The 16,351-nt window shown below is 47.8% G+C and overlaps 1 protein-coding gene across 1 annotated transcript in view; it reads left to right on the top strand.

The window, feature by feature from the left end:
• The first annotated feature begins 753 nt into the window (after window positions 1–753).
• The window catches only part of PHGDH (phosphoglycerate dehydrogenase), a 30,482-nt gene continuing 14,884 nt past the window's right edge, over window positions 754–16,351 (top strand). Inside the window, exons 1-5 of the mRNA XM_007977361.3 lie at window positions 754–1,046; window positions 10,251–10,402; window positions 12,452–12,517; window positions 15,895–15,949; window positions 16,048–16,146. Coding sequence (XP_007975552.2) covers window positions 909–1,046; window positions 10,251–10,402; window positions 12,452–12,517; window positions 15,895–15,949; window positions 16,048–16,146 — 510 coding nt within the window. The 5' untranslated portion in view covers window positions 754–908. The remainder of the gene's footprint in view (window positions 1,047–10,250; window positions 10,403–12,451; window positions 12,518–15,894; window positions 15,950–16,047; window positions 16,147–16,351) is intronic.

The following is a 16,351-nucleotide window of genomic DNA, read 5'->3' as shown; positions in this document are numbered from 1 at the left end:
TGTAAAATGGGGCATGAGAGAGCACGTCGGTTATGGGGTTTAAACTAAAAGCAAAGTTTGCTTCTCCAGGGCAACTGAGAAGTGCCTCCTTGGTCAATTAAACCACACTGACATCCCATTTTCCTTTTCTTCTTTTTCATAATTAGAGAGGAAGTGGAGGGAAAGGAAATAAATAACTTTAACAAAGTATGCCTAGTTTAAATGTACCAGGTCCCCGCTCTTTTTATAAACTCATAATTCTCATTGCATCACTAATTTGAAATTAATCACAGCTCCGTGGTGTCTCAGAAAGCTTCCTATTGCTTTTCACTACGTACCTTTCCACGTCTGTGTGCTTGATACTCTAGAATGTTAGGCCACCAGAAGAAAGAGGATATATATTTTTGATAGTCGAATTCCCTTCAACGTCTAGCATAGTGCCTTGCACATTTACCCACCCAAAAAAAAAAAAAAAAAAAAAAAAAAAAAAAAAAAAAAAAAAAAGCTTCTTAAGGAATAAATGAATCCTTAGGAGGAAAAGTGAAAATGAAGGTTTTCTCTCACGATGAGAAGGTGTATTTCTCCGTTCCTTTCAGATATGCATCAGCTAGTCAGCGTAAATTGTGCTTTTTATACGCTCCACCAGGTGTAGGTAAGAGCTTTGGCTGAGATGGAGAAATTCATCGCGGGAGGATAATAAAGCGGGAGGGGATTTGGCAAGCTCAGAGCCGCGAGGAGGAGGCGGAGTCGCGGAGAGTTTGAGTATTTCCGTCCAATCAAAAGGAGACTGGAGAAGGAGAAGGGGGAGATGACGGGGGAGCGGGAGCTCAAGAATACTGCCCAGTTACTCTAGCTCGCCAGGCCGAACCGCAACTTCTTGACTTAGGTACTTCTACTCACAGCGGCAGATTCCGAGGCCAACTACAGCAATGGCTTTTGCAAATCTGCGGAAAGTGCTCATCAGTGACAGCCTGGACCCTTGCTGCCGGAAAATCTTGCAAGATGGAGGGCTGCAGGTGGTGGAAAAGCAGAACCTTAGCAAAGAGGAGCTGATAGCCGAGCTGCAGGTAAGGCGAGCGAGAGAAAATTGAGGTCTCCAGGGCAACCTCCACGGGAAAAGGCTGACTGCGCCCTGGCCATGGCGCCCCCGTCACGTGCCCCTGTATCAGTTCGTTCCGGGGCCTCCTGAGATTGGGGGGTAGTGGGGAACGGCGGCGGGGGGAGGCAGAAAGAGGGAAGAACAAACGGCGGCGAGAAGCAAACTTTGCTTTTAGTTTGCAACCGCGTCTTTCACGTTGGCATGCCCCCGCTAGCTTTGCGAAGTGCAGGCTGCTCCAACTGGTCCTGCAGGCTGCTCGCGGATGCCAGCGCGGGATGCCAGCGCGGCGTCCCTGTGCCTTCGCGCGCAGTTGTTCTGGCAGCCTTGGGCCGCCTCTTCCCCCCACCCCCCCAACCACCTCCTCGCGAGGGGATCGGGAGAGGGGGGCCAAAGTGGCTTCCTTGCGGGGAACCCAGGGACTGGCGATTCTTCCCAGCCAAGTTCTGGGCGACCCCGCCGATTCCAGCCTTCCTTGGCGGTGGGGGAGTCGGGGGACGGGGGAACGCTGGCAGAGTCCCAGCCAGTCTCGTGGCTGCTGGGGCAGCTGCAGGGGAAGGCAGCCCTAGTAAAGCAGCAAACACGTACCCGCCCCTCGTCTGATGCAAGACTGCTCCGTGCTTTCGCCGCCCCTCTGCCTCCTGGGAGCCTTCGGAGGAAAGGGGGACGGGCGGGGAGCGCTGGGATCCAGATTTAGCCTCCTCCCCACCTTTGGTTTATCGCTGGTTGGGAGTGACCAGACTCGACTAGAATCCGATCCCAAACGCTCCCAGATGATTTATAGTCTTAGCAAATTTTTATCTCCGTTTGTTGTGATATATAATTAATCTACTTCAAATTTTTATCTACCGTGTTTGAAAAGGCCTGCTGCGCTTAGTGGCCTTGTTCAGGATATTTATTTTGTGAACTCTTCACTCCAGTGCCTGCACTTTCGACCTCTGTAGTCGACCCAGCTGCCCAGTCTCTACCTCACCTCATCCGGTATATTCTCCCCCACCCTCCAAATCGCACAGCCGCCTTCTGCCAGCCTCAGCTCTGTCCACCACCTTCAGCCATCTCCTTAGACTGGACCTCTTAGACTGCAGAGACTGCTGCTTTAGCTTTAGCTGTGCCACAACCACGTGGTCCTGGAAACTGCCTGGCTCTCTTTGTCTGCCTTTGTATCTGCTGGCATGGACGCTGTCACCATGGCATGGCACTATATCCAAGTATCCAGTCCTGCCCTGTACTCAGAAGAGTTTGGTCCCTGCCTTCAAGAAGTTTGTAGCCTGGTTAGGGAGCATGGCTAACACGCAGGAGACAGTTGAGCAGATGACACAGAGCATAGACCCGAATTAGACCATCCAGCTCCCTAACCTCTGCCTGCTCCCCTGCTGGAAAAGGGAGAGAAGGGGCCGATCATCATGCACCGAATTGGTGGGCAAGAGCTCAGCACCTGAGTAGGCAGGCTCCTCACATTTGTCACCTCATTTCTTGTGTGATAATGGTATCAGTGGCTCTGGGGAACGACCAGGAAAGACAGTGGGGTGTCCTCCAGAACCGCCTCTGACTCTCACCTCCACCAGAGCTCCAAGTTGGGGAGAGGGTGGCAATCAAGGGCTTTCACCTCTCTAAAGGAAATTAGAAACCTGATACCCCAATGAGGGGGTGGGGATAGGGAGGGAGGAGGGCAGAATTGAGAGGAATGGGAGGCCTCTTCCCTAATGAGGGGTTGTTCCACGAAGTCAGGAATCGGCTGGGTGGATGCTGGGAATCTGGTGCTGAAAATTGGAGAATATTTTAAAGGCACTGAAAACTCTTGGCAGGAGAGGAGGGGTGTTTGTTGGTGAACTTGACTGCTGGGCATTGTTGGACTGTTTGGTGGGAGGGCTCAGCTTTGGTGTCTGTCTTTGCAACACGTTGGGTTCAGAATGCCAATTAATCTCCTTGGTCAGCCCACTGAAGGGCCCTCATTTCTACACTATGCCTTTTTATTCTGCATGAAGAGGTGTCTGGCATAGTGTCTCCTGCCCTCCCCCACTGAAATCTCTTTAATGCTGAAGGAAGCTTTGGCCCCATTGCTAGAACCCGGCCTGGCGTTGGTTCCCACTGCCTTGTATTCTGGGCAGGCAGTCTCCTCTCACTCACCCCCTGGTCAGGAAGTATAATCATTCCTCCCTGCCCTTTCAGTGGTGCTTTTCAGACTTGAAGCAAGTCATAGTTCAGTTTAATGGGTCATGACTATTATTTTAAAAAACAAAGTAGGAAATATGAGACAGCAATGCAGATAGTAAGGCCATAAGTATTGTTTCATGAATTTTGTTTCAATTATGTGTGTAGTTGTATGTGTGTGGTATGTGAGTATGAAATTACAACTTAAAAATGTGTTTCTTGTGGGAGGCCGAGACGGGCGGATCACGAGGTCAGGAGATCGAAACCATCCTGGCTAACTCGGTGAAACCCCGTCTCTACTAAAAAATACAAAAAAACTGGCCGGGCGAGGTGGCGGGCGCCTGTAGTCCCAGCTACTCGGGAGGCTGAGGCAGGAGAATGGCGAGAACCCGGGAGGCGGAGCTTGCAGTGAGCTGAGATCCGGCCACTGCACTCCAGCCTGGGCGACAGAGCGAGACTCCGTCTCAAAAAAAAAAAAAAAAAATGTGTTTCTTGGCCAGGCGTGGTGGCCCACGCCTGTAATCCCAATGCTTTGTGGGGGCCAAAGGAGGCAGGTCATTTGAACCGAGGAGGTTGAGATCAGACAGGGTAACATGGCAAAACCCTGTCTCTACACAAATACCAACATTAGCTAAGCAACCTGCCACAAGCCTGTAGTCTCAGCTACTGGGGAGCAGGGTGGAGGGCTGAGGCCCTGGTTGCTGTCACTCTTCCCAACCTGGTGCTTTGGTGGGAGGATCGCTTGAGCACAGGAGGTTGAGGTTGCAGTGAGCCATGATCTCGCCATGCAGTCCATCCTGGGCAACAGAACTAGACCCTGTCCTGTCCGTCCACCGAAAAAGATGTGTTTTTTACAATGAGTCTCAGTGAAAAAGTTTGGAAAACGTTGGCTTAAAATAATAAAGCATCTTGTTTGGAACTCACATCTTAAATATACCTAATATGCAGGAAAATATTTAAATAATATTACCATGTATCAGTAGCTTTTAAACTTTGACTGTGGCCCACAATAAGAAATTTGTTTTATGTCATAACTTAAACACTCATACATATGTGTACACACAGACACACACAAATTTTATGAAATACTCTTTTTACATATGATGCATTCTGGTATTTTCTTCTGTTTCATTAAGTAGCATTGCTGGTCAGGACCACTAAACTAAACACTAGTAATGGTATTTAATTTACTGAAGCACATCCATATCTTCATATCAGAACTTTAAGAAAGATTAAGAAGGGAATAAATCTTTCCATGCAAGATTCCTTTTCAAAGCCTCCTTAAAATAGCAAGTTCCCAGACTTTACACAAGGATTTAGTGTGCAAAAGTTAAATAACCATCAAATTAATCAGGATCATACATCCCGTGCAGAACAGGGTAGACCTGCCTCCCCTATAGCTCGGGAACATGACCTGGATAATTTCATTGTCTTGTCCTATGATTTAAGTCGGAGGCACGGCCGTGCTAGAATTACCTCCTAGGCCAAGCTTGTCCTCTTGGGAAAGGAAGCATGTGTGAACTTGAGGAACGGGAATGGGTTCCCACTGCTGAGTTAGCAGTTTGTCTGGAACAGCCATAAATCAAGCAGTTTTCTAGCTGACCAGCAGCTAAGGACAGGGAGGACCTGTAGGAAGTGTGGGAAGTGCCTGTTCCAGCCACAGTGCAGACACAGAAGCCACACGCAGAGGGCAGTGAACATCAGAAATTTGGTGCTGTGTAGAGAGGGAACGACAAAGAGGAGGAAGGATCTCTGGGCGCTGGAGAAGTTTTAATCGCAAACTGCAGAGGATGTGAGCGGATGTGTGCATTTGGTTAGGGCTGCAGTTTGCATAAGTAGAGGACAGGAGCAGGCAGCCTGGGGGTGAGTTGTGGCCTGAGGAGGGAAGGGGCCTGGGTGCAGGGGGTTTAAGGGTTCAGCAGGAGGTAGGTTGGATTCAGGCTGTCTGTGAATATGTGCTGATTGAATGAGTGGATAGAGTGGGTAGTTGAGGTTGTAAGAGGCCTTGGGAGCTCATTAACTCTGACTGGTGTGGAATATCTGGTTCTAATGTGGGACCAAGGTCTCCTGAGTGACAGTTTCTGCCCTTGGGACAGGTGAGACCTGATGCTCATCTGTAGGAGTCTGACTGGGGACTCTTAGATTCCCTGGCACCAAAGAAAGCTGGTTTGAGGGAAAAGTCCAGAGACTACAGCGTAAATCTTCACAAGGGAGATCCACCCAGAGAGGCCATGCTCATGAAAGGAAAAATAGTGCTGTTTCTGTGCTTGTTCAGGGGCTACAAGAGCGGGTGGACTTTGAGGAGTCTGCATGCTCTCCAGCTAGTGTTGTCTGTGGGGAGTAGGTTTGCAAGGTTTGAGGAGCATTGTGGCAGCTTTGGAGAGAGCATTGAAGAAGGCTGGACCCTTAAGGCCCAACGGAATGATTGGGTAGAGCCTCTGGAGCAGGACTGGGCCTGAGATGTAGGCTCTGGAACTTGATGCTAAAGAGACAAGATGATAAGATAGATGACTCTGGGTGGTCCCTTCTCCTCTTGCTCCATGCCTGCTTCTTGTCGGTTGCACTTTGACTTTTGGTCCTGGCTGACCACTTGAAAGGAGGCTGTGTTTCCTCAGTGTGTTACCAATTATCTAAGGTGTCATTGCTGGCTGCAAAGAAATGCCCATTAAAAATGTGCGTACCCACTCACTGTCCAGTTGCCCTCCAAAAAGGCCGTGCAGTGTACACTCCTGTTTCCCTCCATGCTCACCAATGTCGAATATTATTCATTTTCTTTTTGTCAAAACGATGCCCGAAAATATCACATTTAAAAATGTATATTGCCTTGATATCTAGTGTTGAGGAGTCTGTAAACTAGTGAAACGAGTGACCACTTTGTAGTTCTTCTGTGCATTGCCTATTTATATATTTACCTATTTTTTATTGTGTTCTTTATCCTTTAAAAAAGTTGATTTGTGGCGCATGCCTATAATCCCAACTACCCAGGAGGCTGAAGCAGGAGAATCGCTTGAACTTGGGAGGCAGAGGTTGCAGTGAGCCGAGATCGCGCCATTGCACTCCAGCCTGGGCAATAAGAGCGAAACTCTGTCTCAAAAAAAAAAAAAAAAAAAAAAAAGTTGATTTGTAGGAATTCCTTCACTTTTGGCAATGAACCCTTGTTCTGTTACATATGGTGAAAGGCGTTTTCTCTGCATATCAGGACCACTACTTGCCTTTGTTTATGGAATCTTTTTCCATGCAGAAGTTTAAAATTTGAATGTAACCGAATTCGTCAATATTTTCTTCCAGTGTTTCTGGGATTTGTGCCTTGCTTATGAAAGGTTTTCCCAATCCCAGTCATAAAAATATCCCCTGACATTTTCTTCTAATGCTTGTATTTTTAAAAATTCTTTAATTCATCTGGATTTTTAAAAATCTGAAGTGAGGTAGCCATCTATTATTTTTCTTCCTGAATTTTCATAACACTATTTCTTGTTTAGTTCTTCCTTTCCCCATCACTTTGAGTTCTACTTTTTATTTTCTAAATTCTCACATATTCTGTCTAGTGTCTGTTTAGTTCTGTTGACTGACTTGTCAATTTCTGAACATGTTTTTCCTGCTTTTTTTCAACTTCTTTTAATAAGATTTTTGAAAATCCCTTGAGCACTCTTGGAAATAGAGTTTATGCCTCCTTATCGCAGTCAAAGGAAGGGATTTCTGATGGGTGATATTCAGGCATGTGAAGTGTTAAAGTTATTTGGGAAGGAGGGTGAAGGTGTGAGGATGGGGGACTGATGAGGGTGGTTTCTATGGGCCTCTCGTCACTGAATTCATTTATTCAATGGAAGTGTATAAAACACTTCATTGTGAAGTACCAACCGTGAGCTTGCCTACAGGCCACAGGCAACTTGCTCTTCTCTACAGAGGCATTCGTGCCTATTTCTATTATCCCTCAGTAGGCAAGCTGGCTGGGAGGAGCAGGTCACCAGAAGATCCAGGGACCTCTGTTAGGGAGCTTCCGCCATCTTGGAGAAGCCACATGATTTCTGGCAGTGTCTCTCCTGGTTTAGGTGTCTCAATGCTGTTTTTGGAAGGTAGTTGGAACTTGGACTTTGGTACTCAACAGATTTGGACTTGATTCCAGCTTATGCCATATGCTAGCTATATGACTTCAGCAAGTTCTCTAAAGTCTTTGTCAATTTGCTTGTCTGTACTATAGGGATAATTGTAATGTCTGTCCTAGGATTGTGAAGCACAGTGCTGGACGTAAAGTACTTGCTCAAAAAATGGTAGCTATTGTTACTAGTAAATCCCTCCAACGAATTTTATGGTTTGGTTTTTGCACCTAACTGGCCATTGCCTTGGCTCTGGCCTTATCTTCTTGACATCTTGGCAGGTCCACCCACTCTTCTTCAGTTACAGACTCACAGTTAGCCAGTGGCAATGACTTTCCAGTTCTTGGCTGGTTTTTGATCTGTAAGAGTGACCTTGGGCAGGTTACCTCTCAAAGCCTCTGTTTCTTCATCTGGAAAGTGGGGATAATTATACCCCTTCTCCTTGGAGTTGTGGAGAGAATAATGTAAAGCAACTGGTGTAATGCCTGGTACCCAGCAGGGGCTCGATAAATGGTTTATGTGCTGGTGAGGCTGGTACTATGGATATATGGTATAGAGTAGATAAAGTTTTAATACAAAATCCCTGCATTAGGCATAGACGATATAACTAAGGAGACCAAACTGCAGGTCTAAGAGAGAACAACTGATATGAAACATATTATATTGGTGATCACAACAAAAATGGTGGGGTGTAGGGGCAGTGACAGTTAGTTCAGGGTCGTTGGCAAATGTTTCCTGAAAGATAACTTTATTGCACCTTGAAAAGTCAGTAAAGTGTGTCCAGGCAGGGAAATCCTTTTCTTTGGAGCCTGTGTGGTGGACCTGAATGTGAAAAAGATGTCAGTTTCCCGTTTTCTGCCTGGCTTGACTGATACTTAACTAGGCTGCTATCAGAGGAAATCAGAGTACCTCCAGGTGCTCACCTGGTGTTGGCCTCAGCATTGGGGCAGTCAGCACTGAGGTGGCTTCTGTTTGCTTCCTCTAAGCCCTGGGTGCCCGTGTGACTTGTATAAACCTAGGTCATAATCAGTTTAGCATAATGCCAGATACATACATGGCAGGCATCCAATAAAATGAAGAAAGAGAAGTACAGGGGAGGGGAAGGGGAAGTGGGCGGGCTTAACTCTGTTGGGCTTCAGTGTTTCTGCTGTAAAATGGGGTTGGACCAGATGCTGGGGAACATTTTTCGAATCTCCCACTCTGAGGTTCTACTTCAGAACCTCAGACATAAAAGGGCTTGGAGTGTCTTCCAGGCAGCCTGCATGTTTCTCTCTGCTGGTAGGCACAGCCCCCAAGCAGTGAGGATACGTGATGCATAAACACCTCCGGAGGAATCGTTCTCCTATTGCCCTTGAACAATTATTCCAGTATTTAGAAGCTCTTAAGGCTTAAATATTCTATGCAGCAGCCTAAGCATCATTCCTCTCCTCTTCTTAGTGGAGATAAAATTACCCACTGCTCTCCTTACATTTACTGTGTCCATATTTGCTCCTGTGCTCTAGGCTTCTGCACGACAAACACAATGTGGGCCCTTACCCTAGGAGCCAACTTCTCATGGCCTCTCCCTGTCTCCAGAATCCATGCAGTGGGAATGAAGGGAAAAGAAGGTTTTCATGGGATCCAGCTGAGATCTCTATGGGGAAAATGGATCTGAGGAGCCATTTCTTTTATTTTACAGATAGAGAGTAGGGGTATAGAAGGAGGTGAATTACCACAGTGAGCCACTCTTTGTTGGCAAACTTAGGATTAGAACTCCGTTTTCCTGATTCCTAGCTTGGTGCTTTTGCAAGTACACTTGCTGCTTTCTCACCGGCCTGGGGTCTGCCACTTTGGGACAGAGTGTGGACTTGCTCACCTGCTCCATTTCTTAGGGATTCTCATTCTGTGTTTGAGCAAGAATATTCTTATTCTGGAAAGAACCACATACCACAAGATTCTGGGTAAACATAAGGAAGATGGTCTTGGGGATCTAACTTCGCTCACGTATAGTGGCTGTGATGAATTCAGTGTCTTATTTTTCGCATATGTATATTTTTAGTCTAATATTGCCTGGGTGTCTGAGCAAGCCTGGATGAATTTAATTGCTCTCCTTCTTCCCCTGCCCCTCTTCCTTTGGTCTCTTTTTTAGGAAATGTTTTTCTTTCAACATTTCATTTCATTCATTATTTACTCATTCAGCCAACCAACATTTATTGAGTGCCTTCCCTGTGTCAGAGACAGGGGCTTACAAGGCAAAATTTGATCCCACCTCTGCCCTTCAGTAGCTCAGTGTCTAATGGAAGCAGTGATGTTCATTAAGCATGGCCAGATACTGTGCTAGGTGCTGTGCCTGTTCTCTCTTGCTTCCTCCTCACACACTTGAGGAGGCCGAAGCTGATTCATAGCTGGGAAGGCAGGGGCCTTGGATATGAACCCAGGCCTGACCAATGGCAGAACCTATCAGATGTGTGCACTGAGGACATTGCCTTTCTTTCTTTGGATATATCAAAATCAGTCAGCATATAGGAACCCCCATTTTGAGCAAGCAGTATGCAGGAATGATAGGGTACACAGAGAGGAACAGGAAATGGCCCCTGACTTCCAGCATGTGTCTAATGGACATCCAGGCTACAGGCATCATGGTGCTGTCTAGAGAGATGAGCCAGGTGCCCAGAGCCCGTGGGCCAACGCTGCCCTTTCCTGAGCATGCCAAACAAAGCACTTGGTGTGTTAGAGGCACAGTCTCTTCCACTGTAAGTAAAAATCAGCATGAGTCCTAGCCCACATTTCCCTAGTGAGTATACCAAAGATGTCTATGAGCTGGCAGTCATCAGTGACTTCCTAAGGTTCTGGGAATGCATCTCTTACTCAGGAGTAAGCAATGATGTGCCTGAGGCTTTAGGAGTTCTCACAGAATGACTTTCTGGACCCACATGTTTCTTCTGCTTCAGGACTGTGAAGGCCTTATTGTTCGCTCTGCCACCAAGGTGACCGCTGATGTCATCAACGCAGCTGAGAAACTCCAGGTGGTGGGCAGGGCTGGCACGGGTGTGGACAATGTGGATCTGGAGGCTGCAACAAGGAAGGGCGTCTTGGTTATGAAGTAAGTCATGGAAGCTGCGGGGGGCGGGGAGCGGTGGTGAGTGAGGAGACTGACCGCACCACAGGAGAAAAAACTCACTTGAGAGAAAGCTGAGTCCATTGGAAGGGCTTCCAGGAGGATGCCTGGTCTAGGGCCCGCATGGTCAACACACACAGCATAGTGATTCCAAGGTTTTTGGAAGGCAGCTATGCTCACCACTACATCACCAATACCATCAGGGGTTTTTGAAATTGAGAATCCCTGCGTAATCTCAAAATGTTTTACGGACCCACTCCACGCGCAGTGCTTGCACCTCTGCGACCTGGTTCAGGAATCGGAAGGTCAGTGAATTCATCTGCATTTCCTGCTCCCACCCAGCCCCCTCTGCCTCTATTAATGCTGTTTGTGGCAGGTTTTTGTCAGCTCTATTTTACTGTGCTTATACAGAGGCACAACCTTTGCTAGTAGACTAGGGACTAGAATCCTTGCCCTCCCCACTTCCCTGCCACCTTCTGGAGCTAAGACACTAGTTTCTCTTTCAGTGTTCTAGGGCAAGAGGAGAAGGGTCCCCTTTAAAGCTGTTTCTGCAGAAGCACAGGGGCAGAGGTCATCAGCACGCCAGTGCTGTACTGTACCTGTTCTGTCACTTAGATGGTATGGCAAGGTCATCCGCAGGCTTCTTTGTCCTTAAGACTTCTCTTCTCCTGTGGATTTCATTGTCCTTAAGACCTTTCCCCTCCCCTGCGCTGCACTTCCCCCTGTAGGGTAGAGGTTAATTGGTCACCTGACTGAGGTCAATATTCAACAGTAGAAATGTTAAACGGTAACCCATCGCACATTCTTGCCTGGGACCCAGAGGCAGCCAGGCCCCAGCCTCTGCGCCTCTACTTGCTCCCCCATACAGCCTGTCTGCTGTGGGAGGATGAGAAAGCAGGTGGTTTTGCAGACAGACGACTCTGAGAGTCCCTTTATCTTATACAGGATCTCTTGACTTTTTCTTCTTGCAACCTTATTAACCTTCATTCCGGAGATGAAAAAGACAGACTCAGTAGGAGAATAATCAGGGTGAACACGTATATGAAATTCTTTCAAAAACCCAAAAAGCCTTTGAGAAAAGAAAAATAGTTTTGTGGGTTGCCACCTCTATTCTTTTTTTCTATAAAATGGGTAGAGTCTGCACTGCCCTGTGACGTAGGGTGTGAGGAGGCTTTCTCAGTTCAGAACTTGTTGAGAGATAGAAAGAGTAGTCAGACAGGCGGAGATTACTAATAAAAGCTAGGTTGGGGCTGGGCGTGGGGGCTCACACCTGTAATCCCAGCACTTTGGAAGGCCAAGGTGGGAGGATCACTTGGGCCCAGGAGTTCAAGACCAGCCTGGGCAACAAAGTGAGACTTGCCCCCATCTCTACAAAAATACAAAAAAAAAAAAAAAAAAAAAAAATAGCTAGGTATGTTGGCACCAGCCTGTAGTCTCAGCTACTAAGAAGGCTGAGCTGGAAGGATCGCTTGAGCCCTGGGAAGTCAAGACTGCAGTGAGCTGTGATCATGCCAGTGCACTCCAGCCTGGGTGACAGAGCGAGGCCCTGTCAAAAAGAAAAAAAAGGCCAGGTTGGGTAACTTGATGAAGATATGCAGGCAATGGGCTGAGCCCTGAATTTGAGAGACTCGGCCTTGGTAAGATCAATGGTAAGAGCAGCAGGGAATTTGTGCTTTCTGGAGGCAGGTAAATCCTGAAATAGGACAAAGAAAAGGGCTGAACCACACACAAATCTGATCATATGAGACACTTCTCTGCCTTGGGAGAAGTGAGTGTTTGGGTAGAGAGAAGCCAGATATGTTTCTGTAATGGCGGTCCCTCTGCAGGGAAACTTGAAGCCAGGGGAAGGGGTTTCTTTCCAGCCCTTGGCTTAAAGCAAGAGTACATCAGAGAACTCTGGACAGTGGACAGCGGCGTGGTCAGCTCATGGAGCAGGAGAGAGCAAGCACAGCCCGTACCCAAGGCTTTCTCGTGGGGCAGGAGTGGGAATACTGGGTCTGTGACCATTGATGTCCCCCTTTTTTTTATCTTTAGCACCCCCAATGGGAACAGCCTCAGTGCCGCAGAACTCACTTGTGGGATGATCATGTGCCTGGCCAGGTAAGTCCCTGACTTCTCGGCAAAACTAGTCTCCCCGATATGCCAATTATTACCATTTGCCAAGCAAACGGACCCAGAAAAACTTAGAAACACTTTATCTCGGCGACATGCAGACTACTAAGAAGGTGACATGCAGACTGCAAAGAACCTTTAAGGCCATCAGGTCCTCTATTCAACATTCATTACACAGGTTCCCTAACGCACAAAGGTGCACTTCTCTTTACTCGTGTTCTATTCTCCGTGCAGCAGACACTCTGCCTTCTCTAGCCTCCAACTCTTGCAAATGTTCTCCATACCCTGCTGCCTGGAGATAACAAGGAAGGATGCTGCAGGCAGCAGGGTTGGGACAGTTTCTAGGTACCCTCTGCTTACTTTTCAAGATTAAGCTTCAGTTTTAATTTATCCAAGAAGCTCTCTGGCTTCCCCAGCTAGACAATGTCCCTCTCTGATTCCCCTGGCCCTCAGGGCTTATCTCTGCCACTGCCCTTACAAATCTGTATTGTAATAGACTGGAATAAGAACCTGCTTCAGGGTCCCTGTGTGTTCCTGTGGGTTCATAACGCAATGGAACTCAAATAGGCAAGACTCTTCCTCTTCTAGCAGGAGTCCTAGGCCTCTTGAGTGGATGGGGCAGCCTAGAAATCAAATGGATATGGCACAGAATGTGCTTGAGTCTCAGTATGTCGGTTAGTAATTTGGCAAAACTGATTGCATGGAGCACTTCTGTTGAACGGGCAATTCAGGCATTTATGTGGTCAAGGGGAAGAACAAGCCTCCCAATAAACAGGGGAGGAAGCTGTTCTAGGTCCCTTTGAAGCTCCATGGATTCCCTCCAGCAGAGGACACAGGCATCAAGCACTCCTTGTTTCTCTCCCTAGTCCTGAAACTTTCTGGGACCAAGAAATTACTTTTCCCATGGCAAGACCTCCTTTCCCTCCTGCTGGAGGAGGATCTGGAGGAGTTTACCTCTGCTCTAACTCCCCCACAGTTTCCATCTGAGCTGTCTGGTATTCACTGATATTCACTGGTAGGTGAAGGGAGGCAGTGCGGGGAAAGGAGAAACAGGGATAGCTTACACAGCAGTAGGGTCTCAGCCTAGAAGGGGCTCCCAAGCTGGCAGCCTGGTTCTGCCCGAACATCTAGGCTGAGCGTCTCTCCCCCTGGAGAAGTATAGAAGCCTGGTGCCCTGGTTTCACTGTAGCTATTACCTTCAGTGATTTTTTTTTTTTTTTTTTTTTTGAGTAAGGGAAAAGATCTCAATGTGGCTTTCTAATTAATTACCTCACTTTTTTTCTGGAGTTGGAAGGAAAGGATTGGGAGCCAGCAATACTTTCCCTCCTTTTCCAGGACGAGCTTTGTTTAAAGGAATCGGTGAAGTGCTGTGGTTTAAAAGAAGCTCCCCATTGTCAACGGCTTACCATGCCCTCACTCATCAAAGATGCATCAAAACTAGGAAATGCGCACACCCTATTGGGAAGGAATACGTTCGTTTCATCAGGCTGTTCCTAGCAGGGGGGACTGTAGGAGAGAGTGGATGCTATATGTAGACTGTACAGGGTTGAGCAATGTGGGTGGAGAGCAGGCGTGGCCGGGCCCCACAGTGGGGACTTTGAGCTGATGGTGGAGGCTTGTGAGGTGCAGAAGAACAGCACACAGAAAAGAAGGAAGGAGAGAATCAACAAATGTAGGTTTCACCATTTTTGCCTGCTTTACCATCTCTTCCTCTAGTAAGTCAGGCCAGTAACCATTTAATTGTTGTGAGGCCCCTCGTTCACATTAGAGTCCTCTCCAGTCTGGCCTGATAAGGATTCCAAAGTGTTGAAACCTGGAGAGGCTCCATGATCAGCTGGGGGCAGCAGCCAGAGAAAGGGTTTAGGGACTTCTTGTGTTCTGTGGTGTCGCGTGCATACATCTTAGATAGCACTGTGGAGTCTGGTGGGAAGAAAACAGAATGTGAGGGAGAGGAGAGAGGGGCCAGGCAGGGGCTCTGTCTCACTAGGTCAAAGGCATTTTATCAGGCAAGCTTTCCCAAGAAGTGACCGGTTCCTCAAGGCAGGTCCCTGTCCTTATTACCCGCCTAGTGGGTCAGAGCAGTGAGGTGAATGCAGCTTGTCCCCCATGTGGCTTGGAACTGAAGTTCTTCTGAGTTTACCCATAAGATGGTGTGCCTCTGTGACTGAGGAGGACAGACTCCACCTTCAGCCTTACCCTCAGAGGGAGATCGATGTCCTAGTGATGTGTAGAGATGAGAGAATGTTTTTGTGTTAGAAGTTAGTGAAGTGAAAGCACAGAAGTAGCGTCTTGAGGTTTCTCTTTTCGCATGCTCGCTCACTCCGAGGTTTTCGTCAGCAGGTTAAAGGCCTACATTTAAGTACTCAGGAGGCTGGCCGTGCTGGGCGTGACTTTGCTGGCTTTAAATCTGTTCAAGTGCCTCCAGTTGGGTGATCTGGGGTGAGCTGTTTAACGCCCAGTGCCTCCCTCCATGCAGCTGTGAATATTAGAGGAGTTAATGTGTGTCTAAACATTTATTTTAGGATGTCTCAAATAGAGAAAGTGCTCCTTAAACATTCTCATTTCTTCCTTTTTGGCCTCCAGAGATGTGTTGATGACCCATGCCCACAGGACACATATCATCCTTTCACTTCTAATGTTGCCCTAATTGCCACTTCCTCTGTCTCCTCCAGAAAACACAGACTTCCATCTGAACTAATAGGAGGAGACGGGCTGTGAAGTGTGTGTGTGTGTGTGTGTGTGTGTTTTGGTGGTGGTGGGACTGGAAGGTGGTGTGGATGTTTAAAAATGTTGGGACCACGCATTCAGGACAGAATGGAAGTGTCTAAGCTTTGGCATCCACCCACCCACTCCAGACTAGTCTAAGGCCCTCGGAGTTAAGAAACTCTCAAGGAAGCATAGGTCATTAGGTGTCCTCTTCATAATAATAGAAGATGTCGTAGGTTATGGTGCTGGATGAGATTGGAAGATGCAAATAATTCCTTGAGCTTCTGGAGTACTCGATGTCATCAGAGTTGCCCAGTACCCCACTCAATTATCCCTACAGACCCTGGAGGATTGGCAATCGCTTAAAGTAAAAAACTCGTTCTGATTGATGCCTCAGTGGCTGAGGTGGAATCCGTACCTCCTCCCAGACGCCTGACTGGTCACAGAAATCCCAGACTTTCTAAGTCAGATCTTGCCAAGGGCTTCTCTCTTCTGTTTTCCCTTTACCCCACATCAGTGTTCCTGAACCTGAACCCCCAGACCCAGTTCTTGGGGGAGTGGCTGTTACGGGCAGTGACTGCGCAAACCTGTTGTTGTGTCTCCTTCCTGGGCTGGCGGCAGTCCAAGTGGACCCTCTGAACCTGTGTCTATCCTTGCAGGCAGATTCCCCAGGCAACGGCTTCGATGAAGGATGGCAAATGGGAGCGGAAGAAGGTGAGCAGCGGCCTTGACTCGCCCCACCTGGGCTCAGGGCCCAGGGTCCACTCATGTTGCTGACTTCAGCTTCTTTCCTTTTGCCTGTTTGGTTGCAGTTCATGGGAACAGAGCTGAATGGAAAGACCCTGGGAATTCTTGGCCTGGGCAGGATTGGGAGAGAGGTGGCTACCCGGATGCAGTCCTTTGGGATGAAGGTAGGATGTTGCTGGAACCCTGTGATGTGGGACTTTCTGCAGCAATTTTGGAAAAGGCAGCATGTCTGGGCAGAAGTCAGAAGCTTTGTTCTTGGAGGGTCTGACCCTCTCTTGGAGCCCCATCTAAATAAGCGTTGAAGCCAAGGAGGGAGCGAACACTGGCCTGCTAATCTGGACTCGAAAGCTGGGAATACTTGGTGGGGGT

The sequence above is a fragment of the Chlorocebus sabaeus genome, chromosome 20 (genome assembly GCF_047675955.1).
Source record: "Chlorocebus sabaeus isolate Y175 chromosome 20, mChlSab1.0.hap1, whole genome shotgun sequence".
NCBI lineage: Eukaryota > Metazoa > Chordata > Mammalia > Primates > Cercopithecidae > Chlorocebus > Chlorocebus sabaeus.
Note: the sequence above shows the minus strand (reverse complement) of the source record. Positions and strands in the feature narration are given on the sequence as shown.